This window comes from Pelodiscus sinensis, chromosome 1 (genome assembly GCF_052426305.1).
Source record: "Pelodiscus sinensis isolate ZL-2025 chromosome 1, ASM5242630v1, whole genome shotgun sequence".
Lineage (NCBI taxonomy): Eukaryota > Metazoa > Chordata > Testudines > Trionychidae > Pelodiscus > Pelodiscus sinensis.
In genome coordinates, this window is record NC_143052.1 from 345,490,209 (window position 1) to 345,515,598 (window position 25,390).

General features: G+C 44.1%; 1 protein-coding gene across 3 annotated transcripts in view; it reads left to right on the forward strand.

The window, feature by feature from the left end:
* The first annotated feature begins 4,139 nt into the window (after positions 1 to 4,139).
* Positions 4,140 to 25,390, forward strand: part of POLD3 (DNA polymerase delta 3, accessory subunit) — a 38,098-nt gene continuing 16,847 nt past the window's right edge. For 2 of the 3 annotated variants that reach the window (XM_075919599.2, XM_075919600.2), the window contains exons 1-7: positions 4,140 to 4,317; positions 6,577 to 6,632; positions 10,013 to 10,115; positions 14,659 to 14,698; positions 16,392 to 16,524; positions 18,904 to 19,168; positions 25,209 to 25,281. In XM_075919599.2, coding sequence (XP_075775714.2) covers positions 4,258 to 4,317; positions 6,577 to 6,632; positions 10,013 to 10,115; positions 14,659 to 14,698; positions 16,392 to 16,524; positions 18,904 to 19,168; positions 25,209 to 25,281 — 730 coding nt within the window. In that variant the 5' untranslated portion in view covers positions 4,140 to 4,257. Of the gene's footprint in view, positions 4,318 to 6,576; positions 6,633 to 10,012; positions 10,116 to 14,658; positions 14,699 to 14,939; positions 15,004 to 16,391; positions 16,525 to 18,903; positions 19,169 to 25,208; positions 25,282 to 25,390 lie in introns of those variants that run through there. The other variant, XM_025186943.3, reaches the window with a different exon arrangement.

The following is a 25,390-nucleotide window of genomic DNA, read 5'->3' on the forward strand; positions in this document are numbered from 1 at the left end:
TCATGTGTTAAAAACTGTTCAATCCAAGACTGTCTTTGTTATGGACATACTGGCGACATGATGCTGTGTATATACTAGGCTGTAATGGACCAAAGTATGTGTCAGAATCCAGGCCCATACACAGGAATTGCTGTGGGGGCTGGAGAGATACTACTTTGTAAATGTGGACAGCAATTTGGACCATGAGCTGTGGTGGCTGCCAAGATGGCCCAGTCTCACCCCCAGTTTTGCCCTTGGGAGGAGGGATCAGCCCCAGCCTTCTCCTGGCTAGCCAGAATTAAGACCATGTGGGGGAGGGGGAGGATATTCATACCCATTGCCCTCCTTCCCCCCGACACATATGGGCCTGAGATTGATTGATAAATTAGATACAATTAGATAGGATGTATGGGGATAGATAGATACATGAGGGCTGTGTCTAGACTGCATCCCTTTTCTGTAAAAGGGATGCAAATTAGACACATTGCAATTGCAAATGAAGCGGGGATTTAAATCCCCCCCGCTTCATTTGCATGAACATGGCTGCCGCTTTTTTCTGGCTCGGAGCTTTGCCGGAAAAAAGCGCCAGTCTAGACGGGGATCTTTCGGAAAATAAAGCCTTTTCCAAAAGATCCCTTATTCCTTATTATAAGAGGAATAAGGGATCTTTAAGAAAAGGCTTTATTTTCCGAAAGATCCCCGTCTAGACTGGCGCTTTTTTCCGGCAAAGCTCCGAGCCAGAAAAAAGCGGCAGCCATGTTCATGCAAATGAAGCGGGGGGGATTTAAATCCCCGCTTCATTTGCAATTGCGATGTATCTAATTTGCATCCCTTTTACGGAAAAGGGATGCAGTCTAGACACAGCCGAGGTGTATGGGGATAGATAAGTAGATTGATTGATTTGGGGTCTTTTTTGTGCCTTTGCTTTCTGAGCCTTTTGGGTCACACTCAGGTCATGTTTTCAGACTTTTCTCTGCAAACCTGAAGACCTGAAACACTTTTTAAATGAAAGTCAAGGGTGCTTCTGCACTCCAGAGCCTATGTTGACATAGCTGTGCCCCCTAGCTTAGATGCAGCCCACATGAACAGAAGTTTTTCTGTTGGCATAACAACACTACCACCCCAAACAGAGCCCTCTTAGACTCACATCTTGTGAAGTCATGCCCAGTAGTTAGCACAGTGGCCGTTAGAGACCAGCATTCAGAGCTGGGGTCAGGAGTCCAAGAGCAGCCAAAAAGCAGGTTTTCATAGACTCAGACTTTCAGGGGAGAAGGCACCATCATGATTATCTGGTTTGACCTCCTGCACGTTTAGGCCAAAGAATTTCATCCACCCACGCCTGGCTACATTGCAGACCACAATCTGTGGCTAGATAGGCGACGGGTGACAACCTGGCTTGGGGAAGCCCCACCCTTTCTGTGTCCACCAGAGCCCCACCCCCAACATAGCCGCTGACCCCATCCTGTGCCCCAGTCCCATCATTTATGGTGCAACCCTCCACAACGAAGGGATGTGGCCCTAAGGGGCACAGAAAAGGAGAAAATCTCTTTTTGGGTTGATACTAAAGTTAGAGCTGAGAGGCAAGAATAAGGGGAATGAAGGTCCAGGACTGGCAATCAGAAAACTTGCCATTTTCCTGGCTTTGTGACCATGAGCAAGTCCCTCCAGCTCTGGATGCCTCTGTTCCCTACCTATAAAAAGAGACCCAATCTGGGGTCTATCAAGGCTGTTCCCCACTCTGGCACTCATTTACTGTTCCCATTTTACAGAGAGGGATGCCTTTTTGGTGTGTGCTTCAGTCAAAACTTAGCTACTGTGATATGCAGGAGGGCTGGGATATGCAGGGGACAGATTCAATGCTCTAATGGTCCTGTCTGGCCTTAACATCTAGTAACTAATGTCAAACTCAGTGTGGCCTAGAGAGCAGCCTCTGGGGTTTACTGTCCAGCCAGTTTGGTTCCCAGCCTCAGCTGTCATTAAGTGGGATGATCAAACATCCCCGGAGGCTGGTCAGGGTCAGGACATCAGCCTTGCAGGGGAGGGGTGGGTGTAGAAGTGAGGGTCACAAAGGCTGGTGGCAGGACCTCTGCTGATAGAGGGAAAGAGGTGGGTGGTTGGTGAATTCACAGAGAGACCCTGCCATCAGCCAATCAGGGCAGGGTGCAAAGCAAGGGCAACCTCAGAGATTCCCCAGGCTTTGCAGGACCAAGGCTCCTTCTCAAGGTCTCTCCCTGAGGACTGATAATGAATTAAGATTAAACTGAGTTTAACCCTTTAGTCACCGGGTGCTGGCCAGCACTCCTCCTATTCATCACAAGCCCACCTCCCCCATGGTCCCAATTCCTGTCAGCCATGGGAAGGCTGAAGCTGATTACCCTCCTGCCAGGAACAAGGCTGAGGGTGGGGCTGAGCCATCGTGTCAGCCACCACAGCTTGTGGTTCACATTTACAAAAAAAGCACCTTCCGGCCCCCACAGAAATTTCTGCATAGGGACCTGACATAGGGTTGCCAGATGGTTTCAACAAAAATACTGGACACACTTGACATTACATGACAATCTACATTACATCTTATTTAGAAAATACTGGACATTTATATTGTCTCATTTATATTTTCTCAATTTGTTTCCCGAACAGAAAGCTAAAATACTGGACTGTCTGGTTCAAAACCAGACACCTGGCAACCCTAGCCGGACAGGACAGCAAGGAATCTGAGAGAAGCCTAAAAAAGCAAGGTGAATAGGCAACACAATGCAAATTAAATCAGCGTAATTTATTTTGGAGGGGAAAAAATAAATTATATATTTTACAGAGTTCTACATTATCAGAGAGATCTGGGAATCATTGTAGGCAGCTCAATGAGGACCTTGGCTGAGTGTGGGGCTGAGGTCAACAAAGCAACCCATGTTATGATGCATATGGTGAATAACTGAGAATGCCTTTATTTAAAGCAATAGTGCAGCTTTATCTGGACACCATGAGCTGTATTGGTGACCCCCTCTCAGAAAGGATGCTACAGAGTTAGAGGGGGTTCAGGGACAGGTGATGAGCATGACTAAAGGCCTGGAAACATTCTGCTACAGAGAAGCAGAAAACATTGGGATGGGTACTTTAGAAGGCGACAAGTAAAGGGGTCATGCTACAAATATATAAAGTAATACATGGTTTGGAGAAGGGAGATGGGGAACTTCTGTTCTGTCTCATAACATCCAAACACAGTGACATTTAAAATGTGGGAAATTCAAAACTGCTTAAAGGAAATACTTTGTCACAAATCTAATTAGACCGTGGAACCCATTGCCACAAGAAAGGATTGAGACCAATTTAATAAGATTTAAGAAGGAAGCAGACATTTATGTAGATATCCAGTTATGATAGCGAATGGTAACAAACATTTGGAAGAGGTGGCCAAAGGAGATTGAGTTGGAGGAGTGGCTCAGAGAAGGGAACCCTGGAGCTGGGGGACTCTGTCCTGGACTCACTGGGGGTTTAGAGCAGCAGTCATTGGGGCCTCAGGCCAGGGGGATGTAGGCTTGGAGTCATTGGGGTCTTAGGCCAGGGAGGCACAGGGCTGGGGTCTAGGGTTACCATATTTGAATTTTCCAAAAAGAGGACACCCCTGAAACTATAACACATTAATACAATGTGGGTTGGTAGATACTGATACACTCTTGCTTCGGGGTGTCCTCTTTTTTGAAAGTTCAAATGTGGTAATCCTACTGGGGTCACTGTGGGCTTGGGCAAGAGGGGCTCGCTTCTCTGTGGGGGCTATGTGCTGGGAGTGATGGGGGGCTCAGAGACAGTCACTGGGTGAGGAGGACTGAGGACTCCCGGGGTGGGGTTCTGTCTGGGAGCACTGGGGGGAGGCTCAGAGAGAGGGTGATTGGGGTGCTCAGAGCACTAGGGGAACTCAGGGCAGGGAGGGAGGCTTAGGACGGGGGGCTCTGTTTTGGGAGCACTAGGGGGCTCAGGGCGGGGGGGGCTCTGGCTGGGAGCACTGTGGGGGGGAGGTCAGGGCTGGTCACTGGGACGGGCTCAGGGAGGTTCGACTCGGGCGGGTTCCAAGCTGCGCGCAAAACGCGACTCTGGCCCAGCAGCAGGGCCGGGGGCGGGGCCAGTTACTGCACAGGGGGCGGGGACGGAGCGCGCGGCGTGTTCTGTCCCCTCGCGGCTGCCGTAGCACGCCCCCGGGGGTTGCTATGGAGGCGGCGGGGCCCTGCGGTCTCTGGCGCTGATCCGCGCGGGAAGCGGCTCGGCCGCGGCCCCGGCACCGGCACCATGGAGGACGAGCTGTACCTGGAGAACATCGACGAGTTCGTCACCGACCAGAACCGCATCGTGAGCGGCGGGCTGGGAGGGGAGCGGGGCCGGGATTCCGGAAGCTGGGGCAGGAGGAACGGGAGGGGATGAGGGTGGGCGGGAAGGGATGGGGAGTTGGGGGGTGGTGACGGGGGGCTGGGGAGTTGGGGGTGGTGACGGGCAGCATGGGGGGTGGTGACGGGGGGCTGGGGAGCATGGGGGGCAGAGGAGCTGGGGGGTGGTGACGGGCAGCATGGGGGGGGGGAGAGGGGGGCAGAGGGCTGGGGGGTGGTGACGGGGGGCTGGGGAGTTGGGGGTGGTGACGGGCAGCATGGGGGGCAGGGGAGTTGGGGGTGGTGACGGGGGGCTGGGGAGTTGGGGGGTGGTGACGGGCTGCATGGGGGGCAGAGGAGCTGGGGGTGGTGACGGGCAGCATGGGGGGCAGGGGAGTTGGGGGGTGGTGACGGGGGGCAGAGGGCTGGGGGGTGGTGACGGGCTGCATGGGGGGCAGAGGAGCTGGGGGGTGGTGATGGGCTGCATGGGGGGCTGGGCAGTTGGGGGGTAGTAACGGGGGGCTGGGGAGTTGGGGATGGTGACGGGCTGCATGGGGGGGCGGGCAGCATGGGGGCCTGGGGAATTGGGGGGAGGTGACGGGCAGCATGGGGGCCTGGGGAATTGGGGGGAGGTGACGGGCAGCATGGGGGGCTGGGGAGTTGGGGGGTGGTGACGGGGGGCTGGGGCTGCGGTGGTGATGGGCAAGGAGTTGTTGGGTGCGGTGCTGGGCTGGGGCAGGCAATGAGGAAGAGCAGAATTTCTCCTGCGTGGCTGCATGAGCGCACAGCTCCTAGTAATAGCCATGGATGGACCGATTGTATTACGGAAATACTTAAGCCCTGTTATTGTAGGCACTATAGAGAAACACAGTAAGGGTTTGTCTGCACATACGAATTAGAAATGTATGTATTGAAACTGGTGCAGTTATACCCATATGAAGGGGATTACATAACATATGGCTTATTTAGGTAAACTTAAGCTTCTAAACTGTTAAATTACATTAAACCTATATAAAAAGAGATGTACATCAACACTAAGTGACAGGCTTTGCCCTGTGTACATTAGTCTGACTAGTCAGGGTGGGAGGGGAAATCCACACCTAACAGTTCAGTGGCAGGGATAGGAACAGAACCCAAGAAGTTGCCAGACTATGCTGCAGCACCTGTAACATAATTGGAGTTTGCCACGTGCCCTGTGAGACGCAAAGAGAGCCATAGAATCCCAGGGCTGGAGGAGTCCTGAGGAGGACATTGAGTCCAGCTCCCTGCCTAAAGCAGGACAAACCCCAACTAAATCATCCCAGCCAGGGCTTTGTCAAGCCAGGACTTAAAAACCTCTAGGGATGGAGATTCCACCACCTCCCTTGGTAACCCATTCCAGTGCTTCACCATCCTCCTAATGAAACAGTTTTCCCTAATATACAACCTAGACCTCTCCCACTATAACTTGAGACCATTGCTCCTTGTTCTGCCATCCCATTCACTACTGGGAACAGCCTCTCTCCATCCTCTTTGGAACTCCCCCCTCATCCCTTCAGGGAGTTGAAGGCTGCTGTCAAATCCCTCCTCACTTTTCTCCTCTGCAGACTAAATAAGCCCAAATCCCTCAGCCTCTCCTCATAGGTCATATGCTCCAGCCCCCTAATTATTTTGGTTGCCCTCCATTGGATTGTCTCCAAAGATTGCCATGGCAATCTTTGACACAGAGCCCAAGGCGAGAGAAGACAATTGTGATCCAATCTGATCTCATGTATAACTCAGGCCCTAGAATGCCCCCCCCTCCAATTATTCCTGTTAGAACTAAAGCTTATATTTTTTGTTTTCAACATCCAGTCTTGATTTAAAGTGCCAGTTATGGTGACTCCACCACACCCTTGACATGTCCTTAATGATAATGTTGCGTGAACAGCAGCCACTTTTCACAGTTATATGTTGGAGCTTGTTTTAGTCTCTCCTTTGGAAACTTCAACTCGATAATGTCATATGTTGATTTCTGAAAGTCATTGGATTTATCAGAGCTATTTGTACACTTTCAAACCAGCATTCACAAATATGCCTCTCTTAGGTAGAGGTAACGTACCAAATAGTTATTAAGTATTAATAGTGAGTTCAGCATGGTACAATACACTTAGGCAAATTGCTTCTTCTCCATTTCTTAGTCTCCTCAAAAGCTGGATGGGCTTTTTTGTGTCATGAACTCAGATCGAGAATCTCTGACCCGAGCAATTATTTCTTTCTGTTGCAGGTGACGTACAAATGGCTGAGCTTTACTCTGGGAGTTCATGTCAACCAGGCTAAACAGTGAGTATTTGTAAAAACAACAAACAGTCCTGTGGCACCATAGAGACCAACAAATATATCATGAGCTTTCGTGGGTAAAAGCAATTTTATCAGATGAGTTGGAGTGGAAATTACAGAATCCAGAGCATATATAACAGAAAAAGCAGTTACCTGTCAATTGTAGGACCAGTAATAATGGCTCCAGTTGAGTCAGGCTGGATGTGTCCCATTCATAGCTTTTGATGTGTAAATGCAAATATCAAAAGTGGGGAAATTGCCTTTGTTATCCAGTTAATATCTTTATTCAAGCCCGAGTTGATAGTGTTGACTTTGTAAATGAATTCCAATTCAGCAGTCTCCCTCTGTAATCGGGTGGTATAATTCCTTTGTTGAAGAATGGATACTTTTAAATCCATGATTGAATGTACAGAGAGGTTAAAATGTTCCCCTACATAAAACATTTTAGATAGATAGATAGCATTCTTGGTGTTTGATTTGTATCTATTTATCTATTGCAAAATCTGTCCGGTTTGGCCAATATACATGGTAGAGGTTTTCAGAGTATGATGCCTAATTAGTTGGTGGTTTTGATTACAAAATTAAATCCAATCTTTTATAGAAAGATATAAAGTCCTGTGTATTCAGCACACTTTATTCGTGCTTCACTTAAGCAAGTCTTGCTTTAGAAAGAGCCTCTTTTGCTGGAAAGATCTCAAAACACTTTACACGTGCAGATGCAAGAGACATAACTAATCTCAGGATAGTTGATCCTCTGTATTATAGATAGGAATAAAGAAAGCTACTGACAACAATTATAACTGACCCATATTACAAATAAATATTTGCAATGACTGGCCAAGGGGTTAAATGCACACTTTACTATATGTTTACTCTTAACAGCCTCCATAATAATCAAAGCTATATATTTGCAACATTAATATGTTAACTTTGCTATCAGAACCTTTTGGTTGTAAATTTTTATAATGTAAGTTTGCATCCTTAATATTGTAGTAACATAGCTCTTTGCATTTCATTTTTAGGACTGTGAAAAGATGAAAGTAATTTCCATTCCTTGAAATACATAATTGCCCATTTCAATAATTGGTTCAGTTCTTACAGAAGCCAAATGATTTCTGTAGGAAGTTTGTTGGGAAATGAATTGTACATCAACTTCTAAAGCTAGGCTGCAAGGAGCCAGTGAGGGTCCAGGTTTCTGCTTCCAACTGGAGGGAGAGGGCCAAGAAATGACAGAGAGACCCTCTCCTAATTTGGGATGAAAAGGGTCTTGAGGGTGGATGGAGGACCCTGTTAGTGTATTTAGCTGGTCTGGGTTCTGAGAGCTGGGCTACATTTTAGAGTGAATGAAAAAGTTCTCCTTGGGATGAGGAAGGAAGATTCAGGTGAAGAGGCACTAGTTAGATAAAACATAACTGGGAGATATTTCAGTACTATAGTATGGATACCAAAGTGATGGAATCCATACAAGTATCCCATTAATACAATGAATTGCGGTATACACGTGGTGCACATACGCAAATTTGTCTAAACCCATTTTTGAGATGTGAGATGAGGACAAACAAAATAGGAACTGGTAGTTCAATGTGTGTATTTTTGTGAATGTAGCCCTTATATTCTAATTGTAAGCATGGTATAAACGTCAGATTAGAACAATGGAGCATGGTAGCCATGTCAGTCCAAGGATATTAGGGTATGTTTACACAGCCAAACTGCTATTTCGAAATAGCGGAGCACTTATTTCGAATTTGGTAAACCTCATTCCACGAGGAATAATGCCAAATTTGAAATAGCTATTTCGAAATAAGTGCTGCGTAGACACTTATTTTGAAATAGGGGGCCTCCAGCCTTCCCAGAGTGTCCTGGTGGCCACTCCAGCCTCAGCCAAGAACACTCCTCTCCCTCCCTGGAGCCCTTAGAGGGGTTGACTCTGGCCACGGTGCCTGTGCCAGCTCCAAGCCTGCCAGCCCAGAGCCAACAGTCACTGCCCCTGACCCAGTGGCCCCAAAACATGAGCCAGCAAGCCACTGGCCGCCAGCCCTCCACCGCTCCCCAGGAGCAGTTTGTCAGCTCCCAGGAGCCTGCCAGGATCCGGAAAAAGCGGGTGCCTTTCTGGTCCAGGGTGGTGATCATGGACCTTATTCAGGTTTGGGGGGGATGCCCCCAACGTCCATGATATCCTGCCATAGACGGCCACGTTCCTCCCTCTAGTGCGGAGATCTGCCAGCCTGGCCACCAAAGATCACATGCAAACCCAGGAGCAGGTTCGCATGAAAATCAAGTTGGTCCGGTGAGACCCCCAGCCCTGAGCTTCCCCTTCCCGTTCTTCTCCTTGCTTCCCCCTTCCAGCTCCCTCCTCCCAGGTTTCCCCCTTCCCTCTCCCACCCTCTCTTCTCCCCTCTCCTGCTTCCTTTCCCCAGTCTCACCAGAGTTTCATCCCCCCCCCCCCAGTTTTGTTGAATAAAGAGAGTTTGTGTACATGAAAATATGTGTATTTTATTTGACATCAGGAAGGGTGGTTAGGGAGGGGTAAGTGGAAGGACGTGAGGGAGAAATGAGGCACAAGCCCCCAGTGTGGCAGACCAGGGAGGCTCTTAGTGCGCCTCAGGGTGGAAGCTCTCCCGCAGGGCCTCCTGGATATTGATAGCCCCTTGATGGACCTCCCAGATGGCAGCCTGCAGAAAGTGCAGCCAGGCTCGCAGCAATGCATCCATGAGAAGCACCAGAGTGCCCAGGGGCAGCTCTGGCTCCATGTTGCAGAGTGCTGTGGTGTCCCGAGTGAGGGCAACCAGAGTATGCAGAGACAAAATGCTTTGTTGTCCCTCATTGAGGTAGGCAAGCAAGCAGGGAAACTTGAGAACCGGCTGTCGGGGGGGGGGGGGGGGGAGAGATTCTTTTAAGCACAGGCCTCGGATAGCCTCAGGCAGCAGTCACGCAAAGTAACTCCGGACCTAATGCCCTGCCGGACCTGATTCCGGCCATCCTTAAATGCGATTCATAGTCCACTCAATGTGGACGCGCTATTTCCAAATAGCAATACGCTATTTCAAAATGCATTTTGCGTGTAGACGTGTTATTCCGAAATAACTTATTTCAAATTAACTATTTCGAAATAAGATATTTAGAAATAACTTTGTAGTGCAGACATACCCTTAGAGAGTCAAAGGGGGTGAGGTAATGTTTTTTATTGTATTAGACCAACTTCTTCTGTTGGTGAGACAAATTTTTGAGCTACACAGAGCTCTTTAGAAAAAATAAACATATTTAGTGAATTGAGAACATTTTACTATTATTGTCACACAAATTGCTGTGAAGTGGTAGATGAAGGGGTAGGTGAAGGGGTCTTTCCATTCTAGGTGGTTAACATTGGTTTCTTTGTTGTATAGGATGCTGTATGACTATGTAGAAAGGAAGCGAAAGGAAAATTCAGGAGCTCAGCTGCATGTCACCTATTTAGTGGCAGGAAATCTCATTCAGAATGGACACACTGTAAGTACTCGACTCCCTCAATTGTGTATGCATGTGAACTCGTCGTTTCACTGTGTCCTGCCTTCTGTAATCTTTGGCACAAACACTCTATTACTGCTTTTACTATTATTTGTTTCTGGTGGTGCCCTCGGTCCTGTACGACCATAAAAGAAGGTGAAGTCTCTGTCCAAAGAGATTGCAATCTGCTAGACAAAATGACAGACTGCAGAAGGAGTTTTATTGGCCATGTTTTGATAATACTTTGATAATATAACATACGGATGCTGTCATAGAATTGGCCCTTCAGGAAGGATTTGAATGTGGAGAAGGTACTAGACTTGTGGTCCATCACAGGAAGGGCAAGTTAAGGTGTGATATGGAAGAGAGCAGCATGCAGACTGTTTTCAGAGAAGCAGTGGGCAAATGATGTGTCAGGGGCTGGTGTTTGGGCTTTTCCCTGATTCTTGTCACACACAAACAGAAAACCATTGTCCAAAGTGCAGGCAATGCAGTGTTTATTGGGTTTAATCAAGCAAGCATATCCATAGCGCTGTATGCAGCAGAGCTTCCTTGTTCCCCCTTCTCTTTCTTAGCAGGCATAATTCTATCTGTAGGGTCCCACTCCTTACAATTTATGGTTATCTTCCATTTTGGAGCATTGTGACTTTGGGGGCTTTGGTACCACCTCTTTTGAACCCTATGGGAGGGATAAGGAATGAAAGTATGTGTGTGTGTGTGTGTGTGTGTGTGTGTGTGTGTGTGTGTGTATGTATATATATATATATATATATATATATATAATTAGTATATTTCACCAAGGTCACCTTTTCTCTGGCTTTTTAGTGTCTCTTGTCCCTTTGCCCCTCTTGCCGGTTGCTTGACCTTGCTTTGAAATCAGTGTCAAAGCATTTTTCAGGTGTATGCACTTACATTAAACACCCGCCATACTAGGGATGTGAATGGTTAACCCGTAAGCCTTTCCCGTAATGGGTGAGGCTTACTAATTCCAGTTAACTGGTAGGGGCTGGAGCAGCTCTCTATGGCTAAGGGCCTGCTCCAGCCCCATAGGGGCCCACTGCAGGCAGAGGCTGCTCCGGTTGTCTGGAGGAGCCCCTGTCTGTGCTCTTCTCTCCCCACCTCAGGCAGGGGCTGCTCTGACCAGTTGGCCAGAGCAGCTCTTGTCCACAGCAGTGGGGGACACTCCAGCCCAGATGTGTCTCATTCCCCCTTTAATCTATTAACCAATTAAGCCTAAAGTTTAACTGGTTAACTAATTAAATGGAATTTTACATCCCTACACTATACTCCCTCAACATTTTAACTCTCTTCCTTTTCTCTTCTTTGTGCCATAAACACCATCTGGTTAGGCAGAAGCAACATAAAGTGTCTTTGTTCACACGTATTAGTAAAGATATACAAGTATAAACAATCATACCCAAAATTCTATCCCAGGCTAAGTGACAGGCTTATATACCAACAGCTGGCATCTGTGGCACAACAGAAAGGGGTGGGGAACAATATGGAATGATACAAGAGTTAAAAAGGAAGGAAGGTAGGATTATGAGGGTCTTGAAAGTAAGAGTATCAGAGGGGTAGCCGTGTTAGTCTGAATCTGCAAAAGCGACGAGGAGTCCTGTGGCACCTGTGGACTCCTCGTCGCTTTTGAAAGTAAGAGAAGACCTAAGTGATGGAGCAGAGAGAACCACTGTAGATATGAGAGTGGGTTGATTTATAATGAATTTAATCTTATTTTGCATTTGTACTTTACCTGTTTCCCTAAAAAAGGAATAATTTTCATTGGCTGGTTGGTAATGATAAAAAAAGGTTGACTTGCAATTAAACGTAGGCTTAACGCTAACCTTGGTATTTTTGATATTTGCTAATTGGGATATCGCACTCTGTACACCTTCCTTTAACCAGTTATATAGCTCAACATTCATTTATTCAGATTCACATTAGAAAATGGTGAAAAATGCACATGATTACAAAAAACATTATTTCTGTCATGCTGCATTAGGATGGAAATTAGAATTCAGTTAAAATTTACTAAGTCAGTGTTTTAAATTTGTTTTTTAACTGGCTAGATAACTTTATCTTAAATGAGCTGTATACATTAGAAAGAAATAGTAAGCTTATCAAGACCTGCTTTGCATTTAAAACTAGTTAATATGTATTTTAAAAAGGAATTATTAACTGTAGCTAGTGAATTGCAGAGTTGTGTCTGGCCACCAGGGGCCAGATTTGCAAAAGTACTTAAGCACCTTATGTAGATAGTGAATACCACTAGGCACCTCAGCAGGGTAAGTGCCTAACCCCCATTCAAACTAAAGGGGGTTAGATCCCTAAATTGCATAGAAGATTTTGGAAATCCTATTTTAGATGCCTAAATATGTGCAGATCTGATCCCATGTCTTTCATGTTTTTAGAATTGTTAGATCTCATCTTTACCCCATGATTTTGTCCATAAATTGTAAGAGTAAAACATGCTTTGCTTCTTTTTAAATTTCTAATAAGCTAGTCCAAATGAAGAAAATGCAGTAGCTGGGCCCCTCCCCCCCTCCTCCAGCAGACCAGGGAGACGTGGAGCAGCTTTTCTCGCAGCGGAGGACGCGTCTAGTCACTTTTACATCCCTAATCCTAAAGTGACTAGTCGAGTAGTTTTATCGGGTTGTTGAGTCACTACTCGACTACTTGCTTTTCTCCCCCTTGCTGCTTCTGAATCAGAGGCAGGAAGGTGGAGGTGGGGGGTGAAGCAGGAGGTGGGGGGTGAAGTCGGTGTTAGGGGGAACCAGCTTAAAAGCTGGTTCCCTTCACTACCATCTCCATGCTGTGGGGAAGGAGTGCAGGGGAGGCAGAGGCACAGCAGTCTGGGACCTGGTGCAAGCTGGGACTGCTCAGCTGTGTCCTGCATCTACCCCCACTGTGGCTCTGCATTTTAAATGTAGTAAGAGATGGGTGGCTCTTACTACATTTAAAATGCAGAGGCTTGGTGGTCTGGGACCTGGATCTACCCCCGCTGTGGCTCTGCCTGTGCACCTGGCTCCTCCTACATTTAAACTGCAAAGCTGCAGTGAGGCCCTTATCGACTAATCGTATCGTCAATACAAATTGTTACAAATGATTAGTCAATTACCCACTTCTTAACATCCTTACTTAGGAGCAGTGATAGAGATGCAGTCATGTTAGTCTGGTCTAGCTGAAACAAAAGACAGAAGTATGTAGCACTTTAAAGACTATCAAGATGGTTTATTAGGTGATGAGCTTTCGTGGGCCAGACCCACTTCCTCAGATCAATATGTGATACCATATTGATACCACATATTGATCTGAGGAAGGGGGTCTGGCCCACGAAAGCTCATCACCTAATAAACCATCTTGTTAGTCTTTAAAGTGCTACATACGTCTGTCTTTTTTTTTTTTTAAACTTAGGAGCAGCATTTGGTAATTACTGTGTGTTGGGGAAAATAAGAAGTTTTGAGAGAAGCCCAGACAGGACCTGCAGAACTGAAATAAAAGGCTTGGTCTTAAGAGGTGACTGATTTCGGAATAGATGAGGCTTTATCTGACACAAGGTCATTTAATGTGGAGGAGAGTTTGTGGAGAGCTTGTGTCATTCATTTTTGATTGAACCTTGTTTCATAATTTTGAGAGTTCCTGATGATCTTGCAGTACTGACTCCTCTCAGTAGGGGCTGCTGCAGGACTATATATTTAACACTGCAAGAACTGAGTGGAGAGATGGAAATTAAAACTCCTCATGGGTATCTTTTTATAGTACCTTAATTTATTCACTACATGTTCCCTTTACAGTTATCACACTGCTCACTATCTCTTAGGGGATGGCTCTGATTGCTGCTTTTCCTATTCTCGGTTCTTAGACTTTTCCCTCTATTTGCTCCCATTTCATCTGCCTGTTTGTGAATATTGAATGAACACACAATTATTGAATGTTGTCAGATCCATGAATTCTGATATTCTTTGCATGGATTGCAATCTTTTAAACATGGTAATCCAGCTGTACACAACAATGTTACCTGGCTCTTACACAGATTTGTCCTCAGTCGATCTCAAATCAGGAATTACAGGCATATTATGGAGCACGGTTCCCTGGATGTGTGTCTGTAGCTAAGGGATGAATGGTCGATTTCTCATTGTGTGAGACTTTGTCTGCACTAACCATGTTAACTGTAACCTGTTAGTCATCATAAATGATTACAGCTAAGCTGGGTCAGTGCATCACATTTGTGCAGCTACATTCGCTTGTGCACACCTACCATGCTGCACACTTGTCCTTATTCTAATGTATTTAGGCAAATGTTCCATTATTGCCTCATCTGCTGCTGCCAGAGGTTGCAGATTGGGTATTTCTCCAATGTTGTACTGATTCGGGGGATATTGCTCCACAAAAGTAGGTGCACAAGGCCCCAAAAGACTATTCTGAGAGAGCCATAATCAAGTTTTGTGCTACTATAAAGCTGCTTTAAATATCCATACACCATTTCTTTGTTTTATTTAAATTTCAAGATCTTGGGTTGTCTCTGTGATAAATTATCATTTCTTTACAGTGCCACAAGGTTGCAGTAGTGAGAGAGGATAAACTGGAAGGTAGGTGATTTTTGGAAATTATGCTTTTGTAACTTTTTTTCTCTGAAGGAACAATGTTAACAAAGCTTAAAACCATCTATACATGCAATCTGCAGGTATTTTAATCAAATTGTTGCATTCAGGTGTATACTCCTTCATTAGATTTTTCCCAGAACGTTTAAAACCCGAGCACCCATCAGCAAAACTTCACAAACTTTTAGCTTAGTAACTGATTTTTAGATAGCACTTCTTTTATTTATAGGGATCACTTCACCCGTTCCTGAGGCTGCTACTCTCAGCTGGAATGCATCAGTACTGCTGGACCTGTGAGCAGCAACACCTTGTAACATTTTAGGATGGCAAGGGAAGAATACTGAATTGAACTGTGAAACTACAAGGGAAGCTAAGGCAGAATCAGAACACTGGGGCCAACAGCCTTACGTTCTGGGAATTAAAGTGGGGATCTTCATTATCCATGAACATCTTAGTCTCATCTGTAGGACATCTCTGCATTATGTTGTCCCATAGTCCCATATGGAGATGGTTGATTCAATACTGAACGGGAAGTGCTACTTACTAAACTGCTAACAATGTTTCTTGAAGCAGCTGAGGCTATTCGTGGTTGGTCTTTCATCCAACCGTCCGAGCCTAACCCTGGTTGTCAGAGCTGATGGATCTCAGGCTACAGATCATTAATAATTTCCATCTGATGACTTTGGCATCAGATAATATACCAATATTTATGTTGTTCAGTTGAGTCTGCAAATGCCTCAGTACTAACGTTCCAGCTTCAATAGTCAGGCTCTTGTCATTTTGCTATTGAAAACCAAAATGTAATGAGTCTAACATGGATTTTTCATAACTATTCCATTCTTGTACCGTGCTCCTTATAATAATATCTGAACACTTTCTTGTAGTACATTAAGCAATGTGATTAACATTGCCATGTGGTTGTTTTTTTTTGTTCTTATCATCTCTCCAGGGAGAGAATTGTGGCATGTATTGTTTTAATGTTTTTTTTCTGTAGTTGTCTCTTAGGCACATGTTGCTATGAGTTTATATTTAACTATAACTAACTAAATGTAATATAAACTCATAGACTTAAAAAGACAGAAGGGACCATTGTGATTATGTATTCTGATGTTCTTCACATCATAGGCCACAGAAACATATACACTCACTCCTATAATAGATCCATATTAGAGAAGGCAGATCAAAAATATGCCTTGCATTTGGAGTGGAAAATATTGAGATTGTGATGGTCCATAATTCTTGTGGTAGTTCATTCCACAGTTTAGGACTTATCCGCATGGCAGCTCTCTCTCCTGTGCAGGTAAATTTTACCTTTTCAAGAGAAAATTCCATTGTGCAGGAAGAGTGTTATCAATCACAGCCTTCAACCCAAAGCTTTAGGCAATCTCTGAGGTATCCTGGCTCTAGGCCATGAAACACCTGGAAGATTAGGATCGAGACTTTGAAATTTGCTCAGTATTCTGAGAATCCAATGCAGAGCAGAGAATAGGTTTGATGTGCTTGTGGTAGCTTGAATTCTCAGTCAGTGGGTGTCACTGGGTTACAAAATTGGTGTTAGCATTCTGAGTTCTTAATATCTCAAAGTTAAAACCCTGGTATCTAATGGAATCCTGCCCAGCCTTTCCTCCATCTTTAATTGAGGCTGGCAGTGCTAACAAAGGGCTGTCTTGTTGATTTTTAGCAATGAAGTCTAAGCTATCCACAATTGCTAGTGTGCATGTCTACAGCATTCAGAAAGCCATGCTGAAGGATAGTGGGCCCCTCTACAACACGGACTATGATATCATCAAGTCAAACCTGCAGAACTGCAGCAAGTGAGTTAAGCATTGCTATTGTATGAATGTTCGTCTAGGATCCCTTTACAGTTGTTGGAATTGCATTTATGTAGCATTCTTCCTCAGTAGAACTCAGTGTTTCATAAAACCAATGGCAAAGTCACAGCTAGAACCCTGGTCTCAACTCCCAGTTCTGTGCTCTGTCTGCTGGAGCATGCTGCCTCCCCTGAAAGGTGCCCTGGAAATTATCTATTTTATGTACAGAACAGACAGAGGCGGGCAGAGGCAGGGCAAGCTATCCCCATACCTAACTGGGAAAGGGATCATCCCTGAATTGAGGGGAATTCTGTGTCCAGGGCTGCTTAATTCTTTTTCCTCTGTCAGACTGATAGCAAGGGGCCAAGTAATACCAACTGCGGAGGTGATTTCTGTCAAGTCGACATTTGTCCACAAGGGACTAGATTGAGGCCCCCCAAGTAACTAAATAGGCCCCCAAACAACTGTAAGATAGTGACTCCACCTTTGAGCCTCCTGTAGAATTACTATCTCCATTGTAAAACAGAGATGCATAAATACAAACACCTGTTGTGCACTTTTTTCTTTGTACATTTGGGCAAATTAGAGTGAATTTAATTTCCATAGCTCCATGAAATCTGTTAGGGACTTGGTATGACTAGTCTATTTTATGTGCAAGGCACTCAGCTACCAAGGTGATGGGCAACAGTACAAATCCTAAAATAGATATGTACTGCCTTGCAAATGCCTACGAGAGAATGTTTGCTACCCCAGCCCTGTAGCTGTGAGTTGGGGAGAGGTGTTTTTCCTAAGTGGATGCTAGTAAGCTCCATAGCAAATGGTAGAAATTATGTAATTGTGATCTAATTAAAATGTGCAAATTTTGTCCGTATTTACCACAATTTGATTTTAATGTGTCTTTGGGCACCCTCTGCAGTGAAATCTATTTTGATGTAAATCCATGTTTCTGATTTAAAAATTCCTAGGGTTTAGTCCATAGAACTTTAAAATAATTCTCTAAAACCTGTGTTTTTGAATTTGAGACATCTTGGTGCTGAGTTTTCCAACTGAATTTAAAAAATGCAGCTGAACTGGTTGGATATGACAGGGGAATAAGAGATTCTTCTCCATATTATCATTGTAGCTTGTTAATTTGTGGCCTAATTAGAGTAAATTTAGACTGCTTCCTCTTTTTGAAAATTGAATTAATATAGTAGTCAGCTATTGGGTTTTAATGTGCAAACACAAAAAGCAGAAAATCTTGCAGGTGGACTTCAACATTAAAAAAATTTGTGTGAATTTTGGTCCTGATCCAAAGGCCATTGAAATCAGCAGGTAACGGGTTTTATGTGAAGTAATCACACTACTTCTCATTAAGGTGTAGTACAGATGCAAAACCTTAAGTCACCTCTCCAGTGTTAGGAAGATTAATTTCCCAGACATATGGAATATTTGACATTCAGATATACTGATCCATTGATACAATAAATGTGAATGAATGAAAGTTCACTGTTAAATTTTTCCATTTTGGTGTGAAATTGATGAAGTTGGGGTATGTGTTACTTATGTGTGTCTGAAGAGGGCAGTGAAAGCTTTATGGGGTGATGGAGTGTGTTACTGTTACTATTGGAGGCAAAATGAAGATGGAAAGGAAAGCACATGTCTTTTCCCTTCTTAGCTTATGTCTACACTACAGCAGAAAGTTGAAAGGTATACAACTCCAGCTACGTGACACACCTTAGGTCAAATTACTGCAAGCAGGGGACTTATCTTACTCTTCTTTTGGGATAGATTACAGGACTCAACTTCAGGGTACTTTGTGATTGATTTGGTGGGTCTTCACTACACCCGCTAAATTGAATTGATGGATTGATCTCAGAGTATTGATCCCTGCTGTAGTGTAGTTTTATTTTCATGTGTGTAAGGTTTTGTGTGGACGGGGCATGTCCTGTCACAATCTTAAACTACGTAAGTGAGGGTATTGTTGGTTAGTGTATGTTAGTTTTTATATTTACAAATTATTGCATGTATGTGGAAAGCTTAAGCACCAATTTACTAGTAATATAAATGTAACCAATTTAGGAATAAAATAGGGCTAGTTTCCCTCCTTTTTTCCCACTCTGCAATGACAAGTTTTTTTTCCTCAATGAAATTTGATCAGTTGTTTTGTATTTTCATGCTTCGGCCCCCTGCTGACATATTCAGATGATTGTTTCAGTGTGACGTCTCTCCCATTCTAACTCTGTGTTAGCTTTCCTTTGTAGTCCATGCCTGAATTAAATTGCTTCTTTTCCCCATAACAGTATAATATAAAATCAGGAAAGTAAGACACTACTAGGAAGGAAATTGAGGTGGAAAATAAGACGTTAAAGTGCTAATTAAATTTTTCACTCCATCAACCAGGTTTAGTGCCATTCAGTGCACTGCTGCAGTCCCCAGGACGTCAGCTGAAGTTTCTCAAGTTCATACTTCTGTACAGGCTGATTCCCAGACACCAAATGACACACATGCTGTCAATGGGCCTACAATCAATGGTCATGCCTCATCAACTGCTAAGCATCCCTCCCCTCCGCCCAAAGGGATCATGGGAATGTTTGCTACAAAATCAGCTTCCAAATCCCAAGATACAAATAAAGAAAGTAAACCAGAGTCCAAAGAGACAACAGGTGTAAGTTACCTCACATCTTTTTGCAATTTGTTTTGATAATAGCCTTGTTAATCATTTTTTTTCCTTTTCAATTTAAAGAAATGTCAGCCACAGCTTCTTCCCATTGCTTCAGATTCTAGCCTCATTGTCACCTGAGAATACTTAATACGTCTCCCCATTTAAAATAGCTAATGATTGGTTGTCAGTGGTTGTTTCTGTAGCTAGATTATACCTCATACACTTATCCTTTCCTCAGAAGTCCTGTTTTCCAAGCCTGTTGTGGTTTTTTTTTTCTTTCCTCCAGACTCAGAGGTTGGTGTAAATCTGCATAGTTCCATTGTGTCCATGTAAGAAAGATAATTTTTTGATAATTTCCATCTTTCAAAGAAAGATAGTTTCTTTGAATTTTGATTGCTTAACTATAGGTAAGGACTTGATGGTTCAATTTAATTGTATAGCATTTTATTAACTATTCTTAGTAACAGCCACTAGTAGTATAGGATGTTAGAAGTTAAAAACAGTATTGGATTATGATTTTGCTAACAAACTAAAGAAAACTGGTGGATATGATAACCATTCAAGTTTTCATAATCAAATAACACAACCACAGTAGAAAATAACATGCACTCAGCCACTGTGTTAAAGATGGTGACTTTGTGTAGAATTTTTTGATGAAAGCCATGTCTAAACTACAAATTTGTACAGGTTGAACCTTTCTTAACTGGGACACTCTGTCTGGCAACATTCGTGGTGCTGTCAGACCATGGATGTTCCTGGACCAGAGAGCCCTGGCGGCAGGAATCAGGAGGTGGAAGCCCTGCTGGGATCCCAGGAGAGTTGGAGGCTGGGAGTCCTCCTGGGCCAGCAGTAGCAGGACCAGCAGCTCAGCTGGGACTGGAATCTCTGCTGGGCCTGTGGTAGAGGGGGTGACAGCTCTGCCGGGTACAAGAGCCCAGTGAGATTGGCGAGCTGGCGTTGATCTTCCCGGGTCCAGCAAAATCCTTCATTAGGGACTGATCCGGCCCCAAGGATGCCAGACCAGGGAGGTCCAACCTGTATTGGTATAACAATGTTGCTGAGCTAAGTGGTATATTTATACAGGCGGACCCTGACTTGCAATGTGATTGGTTCCTGGGGAATCACTGCAAGTCGTGGGTGTCACAACTTGAACCCCAGAGTGGGTGGACTGAAGATAATGATCAAGCAATTTGTCTCCTGCCATTTTTCTCCAGCCTCTGACAAACAGAGACCAGGGACATCATTTCTATCCCCTGGCTAATAGCCTTTTATGGGCCTAACCTCCATGAAATTATCTAGCTTCTCTTTAAACTCTGTTATTGTCAGTCCTAGCCTTCACAGCATCCTCTGGCAAGAAGTTCCACAGGTTGACTACGCGCTGTGTGAAGAACTTTCTTTTATTAGTTTTAAACCTTCTACCCATTAACTTCATTTGGTGTCCTCTAGTTCTTCTATTATGGAAACTAATAAAAAACTTTTCTTTATTCACCCTCTCCATACCACTCATGATTTTATAGACCTCTATCATATCCCCCCTTAGTCTCCTCTTTTCTAAACTGAAAAGTCACAGTCGCTTTAACCTCTCTTCATATGGGACCCGTTCCAAACCCCTAATAATTTTAGTTGCCCTTTTCTGACCCCTTTCTAAGGCCAAAATATCTTTTTTGAGGTGAGGAGACCACATCTGTACACAGTATTCAAGATATGGGCGTACCATAGTTTTATACAGGGGCAGTAAGATATTCTGGGTCTTATTTTCTATCCCTTTCTTAATAATTCCTAACATCCTCTTTGCCTTTTTGACTGCCGCTCACACTGTGTGGAAGTTTTCAGAGAACTATCCACAATAACTCCAAGATCTCTTTCCTGATTTGTCATAGCCAAATTAGCCCCCATCAGACTGTACGTATAGTTGGGGTTATTTTTTCCAACGTGCATTACTTTACACTTATCCACATTAAATTTCATTTGCCATTCTGTTGCCCAATCACTCAGTTTGGTGAGCTCTTTTGGGAGTCCCTCACAGTCTGCTTCTGTCTTGACTATCCTAAACAGTTTTGTATCATCCGCAAACTTTACCACCTCACTGCTTATCCTTTTTTCCAGATCATTTATGAATAAGTTGAACCGTATTGGTTCTAGGACTAACCCTTGGGGGACACCACTAGTTAACCCTCTCCATTCTGAAAATTTACCATTTATTCCTACCCTTTGTTTCCTGTCTTTTAACCAGTTCTCAATCCAAGAAAGGACCTTCCCTCTTATCCCATGGCCATGTAATTTACACAAGAGCCTTTGGTGAGGGACCTTGTCAAAGGCTTTCTGAAAATCCAAGTATACTATATCTCAGGCATGTCCAAAGTCCGGCCCGTGGGCCAATTGCGGCCCGTGTTCCGATTTAATACGGCCCCCGCTTCCTTCCCCTCTCCTGGCTCCCCGGCGCTCTTTTGAACTGGCGCGTCCAGCGCGCCGCTTCCGGCCGCGCCGCCGCCGCCCATAGCCTCTGCGGTCCTAGAGCCTGCCCTGTAGGGAACGTCCACACCCCTGCTCCCCCGCTCGGCTGCGGGTTCGCCCTGCCCCCGGGCCGCCGTGAGGCCGGCGTGCCCTGCGCTCTCCGCCCACCTCCGACCCTGCGGGCCCTCCGCCTTGGGGCTGAGAGTGCGGGGTCGGCCCTCACGCATGTTCACTTCTTCAAATCTGGCCCTCTTTGAAAAAAGTTTGGACACCCCTGCTATATCTACTGGATCCCCCTTATCTGCATGTTTGTTAACCCTTTCAAAGAACTCTAATAGATTAGTAAGACATGATTTCCCTTTACAGAAACCATGATGACTTTTGCCCAACAAATTATGTTCTTCTATGTGCCTGACAATTTTATTCTTTACTATTGTTTCGACTAATTTGCGCGGTACTGAAGTTAGACTTACCGGTCTGTAATTGCCAGAATCACCTCTAGAGCCCTTTTTAAATATTGGTGTCATGTTAGCTACCTCCCAGTCATTAGGTATGGAAGCTGATTTAAGGGATAGATTACAAACCACAGGTAATAGTTCAGCAGTTTCCCATTTGAGTTCTTTTAGAACCCTTGGATGAATGCTATCCAGTCCTGGTGATTTGTTAACATTAAGTTTTTCTATTTGTTCCAAAACCTCCTCTAATGACACTTCAATCCAGGACAGCTCCTCAGATTCATCACCCACAAAGGACCGTGCAGATTTGGGAATCTCCCTAACGTCCTCAGCTGTGAAGACTGAAGCAAAGAAATCATTTAGTTTCTCCACAATGGCTGTATCGTCCTTGATTGCTCCTTTTGTATCTCGATGGTCTAGGGGACCCACTGGTTTTTTTTAGCAGGTTTCCTGCTTCTAATATACTTAAAAAACATTTTGCTATTTCTTTTTGAGTTTTTGGCTAGCTGTTCCTCAAAATCTTTTTGCTTTTCTTATTACATTTTTACACTTTATTTGACAGTGTTTATGTTCCTTTCCATTTATCTCACTAGGGTTGGACTTCCACTTCTTGAAAGATGCCTTTTTGTCCCTCACTGCTTCTTTTACATGGTGGTTAAGCCACAATGATTCTTTTTTAGGTCTCTTACTATGTTTTTTAATTTGGGGTATACATTTAAGTTGGGCCTCTATTATGGTGTCTTTAAGAAGTTTCAATGCAGCTTGCAGGGATTTGGCTCTAGTCACTGTGCCTTTTAATTTCTGTTTAACTCACCTCCTCATTTTTGTGTAATTCCCCTTTTTGAAATTAATGCCAGAGTGCTGGACTGGTGAGGTGTTCTTCCCACCCCAGGAATGTTAAATGTTGTTATATTATGGTCACTATTCTCAAGCGGTCCTGTAATAATTATCTCCTGGACCTGATCCTGCGCTCCACTCAGGACTAAATCAAGAATTGCTTCTCCCCTTGTGGATTCCTGTACCAGCTGCTCCAAGAAGCAGTCATTTAAGCCATTGAGAAATTTTATCTCTGCTTCTCTTTCTGAGGTGACATGCACCCAGTCAATATGGGGATAATTAAAATCCCCCATTATTATAGAGTTCTTTATTTTGGTAGCCTCTCTAATCTCCCTCAGCATTTCAATGTCAGTGTCACTGTCCTGGTTAGGTGGTCGATAATATATCCCTACTGCTCAGTTCTTATTATTGGAGCATAGAATTACTATCCATAGTGATTCTATTTAACATGTTGATTCATTTAATATTTTTATTTAATTTGATTCTACATTATCTTTCACATACGGTGCCACTCGGCCTGCTCTATCCTTCCGATATATTTTATATCCCGGTATGATTGTGTCCCACAGATTTTTCTCATTCCACCAGGTTTCAGTGATGCCTATTATATCAATCTCCTTCTTTAATACGAGGTACTCTAATTCACCCATCTTATTAGTCAGACTCCGAGCATTTGTGCAGAAGCACTTTAAAAATTTGCCACTGTTTATTTGTCTGCCCTTCCCTGATGCATTGGATTCCTTTATATGCGGTTGTTTGTCTGTTCTGGACCATGGTTTGTCCTCTCCCCTCCTCTCTTTGACTACAGCTTAGAGAATCTCTGTCAATGGCTTCTCCTATAAGAGAAGTCTCCATCCGATTTATGTGCTTTTCCGAACCAATCGGCTTTCCCCCATCTCTTAGTTTAAAATCTGCTCAATGGCCTTTTTAATGTTTAGTGCCAGCAGTCTAGTTCCACCCTGGTTTAGGTGGAGCCCATCCTTCCTGTATAGGCTCCCCCTCTCCCAAAAGTGTCCCCAGTTCCTAATAAATCTAAACCCCTTTTCCCTACACCATCGTCTTCTCCACGCATTGGGACTCTGAATCTCTGCCTGCCTACCTGGACCTGCGCGTGGAACTGGAAGCATTTCCGAGAAAGCCACCATAGAGGTCCTGGATTTCAGTCTCTGTGTTGCTAACACAGCAGAGGAAAAACAATCCAAAGCTAAAGCATAGCACATTTTGGTCAGATAATTGCATCCAGTTCATCAAGGTCTCCTTCCCAGTGACTCTACCATAGTCAACTCTTTTTACCCCCTTCCCCCAGAAATTGTATTTGCCCCAGGATCTGATCTGATCAATACTCCTACCTACCTAACATTAACTTCTACATTTTTCACAAACTGTATTCACTAAAAAAACAACAAATGGTCTGGTAGCACTTTATAGACTAACAAAACATGTAGATGGTATCATGAGCTGTTGTGGGCACAGCCCACTTCTTCAGATGACTGGAGTTTTGAGTTTAGGATGTGCAGACCCAAAATAAATAGGGGGGAGAGGTGGAGGAGAGTGTATAGAAAATCAGGAAGGTAGAGGGGATCAGTAAGTATCTGAAGATTGGGTAGTTAAAACGAAGCAGCTAAGAATCAAAGTCAGTTGATAGTATCCTTCCTGACATAGGAATCTACACAAAGAGCTGTTTGCACCTTCATTGACTGTTAGGTTGATAGTGTCCCAACCATCCTTCATCACAACTGAGTCCATTTGACTGCACATCCAGTAATTTGATCTATGCCATCAATGCCCCACTGCTATATATATATGGGACAAACTGGACAGTCTCTGTGGGAAAGAATCAATGGACACAAATCAGATATACGTAAAGGAAACATACAGAAACCTGTTGGGGAACACTTTAATCTTCCTAATCACTTGGTGTGAATATACTTGTTCAGTATATAATGCTGAACAACCATCAGATGAGAATGACTTTTTGATCTGGGCTGACCTTGAACTGATGACCTAAGAGTGAATGGTTCCATGTGTCTTTAACAGTTCCCTGAAATATGAAGTCCCTGCAATGGAGAAATTCCAGTCTTTGTTTTCCCATAAACATATTGAAAAGGAAAAAAAAGCAAACCCCAATCAGCATGTTGTTGTTAGTGAGTTTTATGTATCTAGCAACTACAGTACTACTAATTTGGAAGGATGCTTGTGCCAGGTTTGGAGGAGGTTTTGTGTTAATTCTTGTTTTTACTAGAATCTTTATTGTATGTGCAAAACTGTCTTACAACTTCTTGTCTCTTTAATTCTAGGCAACTACAGTAAGCAGCAAACCGCCAACTAAAGGGAATGCAATGAGCAACTTTTTTGGAAAAGCTGCCATGAGTAAGCATTATATAATATGCATTTGTCTCCTGAAATCATTGTGGTAATGGATGAGCTGATTGCAGTAAGGAACTACTTTGTGACATTAGGAACTCATTGTTTTAGCAAA